Source organism: Arachis hypogaea, chromosome 14, assembly GCF_003086295.3.
Source record: "Arachis hypogaea cultivar Tifrunner chromosome 14, arahy.Tifrunner.gnm2.J5K5, whole genome shotgun sequence".
NCBI lineage: Eukaryota > Viridiplantae > Streptophyta > Magnoliopsida > Fabales > Fabaceae > Arachis > Arachis hypogaea.
Genome location: NC_092049.1, coordinates 133637481 through 133640603, shown reverse-complemented (window position 1 = coordinate 133640603; position 3123 = coordinate 133637481). Strand labels below are relative to the sequence as shown.

The following is a 3123-nucleotide window of genomic DNA, read 5'->3' as shown; positions in this document are numbered from 1 at the left end:
TTCTTTATTTATTTCTTTCTTTTAGTTAAATGAATGTAAGTTCATCATTTTCCAAGTAATTTTGGAGCATTATGTGTTTCTTCTTTTTCTTTGTTTGATTTTTTATTTTTATTCTTGTTAAGAGAGTAAAACAAGAAGAAACTTGAGAAGGTAAACAAAAAGAAAAAGATGAATAAGAAAAGAAGAAGAAGAAGAAGAAGAAGATCATGAAAAAAAGAAGTAGCAGAAGATGAGGAGGAGGAAGAGAAAGATTTCTAAATTATGCAGAACTTATCAGAATAAAAATACACTCAAAATTCTTTAAAATACACCCAAATATCTTTGTGTTACACCCAAATATCTTCGTTTTACACCCAAATTTGCTGCAAATACAGAAATGAGTTATGCTATATGTACACTAAAATTAGCCACCAAAGTCAGCCACCAGTATAAAATACATATTGGAATACAAATATACATTAAAAATAAATTAAACCACACATGTATTTATACACAAATACATTAGTGGCTGATTTTAGTAGCTGATTTTAGTGTACAAATAGCATTTTTGTACAGAAAAATGTTTTCTCTAATGCTACTTTTTTTCTTCTAAATTGAACCATACCTCAGCCACTTGATTGGATTCAAAACAATAAAAGGAGGAGAAGACTTGTACACTACAAGAAAAAAGCCCTATGGCCACGCTTTTTTTGCCACGCTTCAAAAGCGTGGCCAAAAGTTGTCAATGGCTACGCTTTTGTGAGGGTGGCGATTGAATAGTGATTTGGTTACATTTTTTCTTGCCACGCTTCAAAAACGTGGCAAAAAGGGTCAATGGCCACGCTTTTGGAAGGGTAGCAGTTGATTGGAGATATGGCCACGCTTTTTTTTTTGCCACGCTTTAAAAGTGTGGCTAAAAGTGGTCAATGGCCACGCTTTTGTGAGGGTGGCGATTGCATAGAGATTTGGCTACGTTTTTTCTTGCCACGCTTCAAAAACGTGGCGAAAAGGGTCAACAGCCACGCTTTTGGAAGGGTAGCAGTTGGTTGGAATGGCCACGCTTCAAAAGCGTGGCCATAGAGGAAAAGAGGGACTCTTTTGACACGCTTTAAAGCGTGGCCAAAAGGTTTTTGAAAAATAAAACCCTTAGTTATAACCCCAAAGCAAGCTTCGATCTGAAAACCCTTTTGGCACTCTCTCACTCTCAGCTTTTACCAAGTTACCATCGTCACTCAACTCTCAACTCCATGGCAACCCTGGTCGCTCAGATCCCCGCCGTCACCAGCACCATCCTTGCTGAGCCATTAGCCTCTCCTCCGCCTCGTCTCCTCCTCGTCACTAGCGTCGTCCTCGTTAACCTCGTCACTAGCGTCGTCCTCCTCGCCGATCTCCTCTGCATCGTCACCAGTGTCGTCTTCTCTGCTCTCCTTCCTTGTGGTTTCACCTTACTTTTGTCATCGCCTTCCTGCTCTGGCCATCTTCCTACTCTGGCCACCATGCCCTAACTCTTAACATTGCGCTGGCCACCGTCTTCTTTGTCATCCCCTCCACAGTGCCTCCGCCTCGCATCTGCTACATCCCTCGTTTGTGTTTGCCTCGCCATTTCTGCTTTACTCGATTTTCCCTACTGGTGCGTTCGTCTCTGCCATTCCCTGCCTCGCCGTTTTTGCTTCGCTCGATTCTCTGCTGAGAGGAATCGATAGATTGCTCCCAGGATTTCTTTGAGGTTTGTACATGTTACTTTACTCTATTCAGTTTCTCGTTTACACTTTCTCGCGAATTGGGATGGATTACTGTTTATGACGAATTTGATGCTTCGGATTAGGTTTGGAGTATTTAACTAATTTTAGGGTCACATTAAACTTGTAATGTGTACTAAGAAAAATAGAAAATAGACTTTTCATATTGAATAACTTTTTAGTATGCTAATTCAACATATGAATGGGATAGATAATACTCATAGAAATTATTTATTGATTGATTTTTGGTGATGTTTTTCAGGTATAGAGAGGAAAATTGGAGCATTACAATTGGAAGTATGTGAAGCAGTTATTCATTGATCACTGATTATTTTCTTGTTGAACTTTGGGATTATCTCTAATATTTTTCTTTCTTACTGTTTTTAGGAAAGGAAGCTTCTTGCTGAGATAAAGATAACTGCTAAGACGGGAAATGAGGTATGATCCACGTTTTCTCATAGGTTTCTTATGCATAATTACTTGAGAAGCTGTCACGTTGATCTGAATGTGTTCGAATAAGCTTACTTTCGGTTCGAAACATCTTATATATTGAAAGAGCCTTCTGTCAAAAGTTTTGAAAGTATTAAAAACTGTTATTTCTCTCTAGTCTCTAGATAATCTATTGTGCCAAACATGCTAATATATTCTTCTTTTCCTGTGCAATATTCAGGCTGCAACTAAAGTTCTTGCTCGACAGTTAGCAAGGCTTAGGCAGCAGATTGCTAACCTTCAAGGTAGTCGAGCTCAGATGAGAGGCATAGCAACTCACACACAGGTAGATTGTTGATGTCTTTGTTTCTTTTTCGGATGGTTGTTTATGTAGGTAGAGATGTTTATCAGTTTAATGCTCTTTGGTGTGGTTAGAATTTTGATTCAGGCTATGCATGCCCATTCTTCTGTTGCTGCTAGTATGCAAGGAGCTAGTAAGGCAATGACAGCTATGAATAAGGTAGCACCTTCAATTTTATATATTTAAGTGTTTCTTATCCTTATATAACATATATTTGTTCCTTTTTCTTTTTCTTTTCTGGATTGGACCATGATATTGATATCAGCAATCTGTTTGGTTTTACTCAGAGTAAAGGATGGTAAGGTTAAATTAAATATTTGTTAGTTTATAAAGAACAAGCATTCAGAATAGGGTACCTGCTACCTAATGGATTATTTTCATATTGTATGTGTACAATTTTATAGTAGTAACATGGCAATTAAATAAGAGAAATATAGATTGGAGGGAACCCTATAGTCTATAGGCAACTCTTACCACTACTACTATATGTATTATGTTTTCTCATTTAATTTCAACTTCTCTTTTTGTATTTAGCACTTATTGTAATGAAGAGACCTAGTAGATCTAGAAATTATGCTATGTTTAACTGTATATAGCATGCTGATAACTCTGATT

The 3123-nt window shown here is 37.4% G+C and overlaps 1 protein-coding gene across 1 annotated transcript; it reads left to right on the top strand.

The window, feature by feature from the left end:
* Nucleotides 1-1226: 1226 nt before the first annotated feature.
* LOC140178752 (vacuolar protein sorting-associated protein 2 homolog 3-like) lies at nt 1227-2768 on the top strand. The gene is made up of 5 exons (XM_072215991.1): nt 1227-1416; nt 1981-2015; nt 2106-2156; nt 2389-2493; nt 2596-2768. Exons 1-5 carry the CDS (start codon nt 1227-1229, stop codon nt 2692-2694), a joined length of 480 nt encoding a protein of 159 aa, XP_072072092.1. The 3' UTR covers nt 2695-2768.
* The last annotated feature ends 355 nt before the right edge of the window (nt 2769-3123 follow it).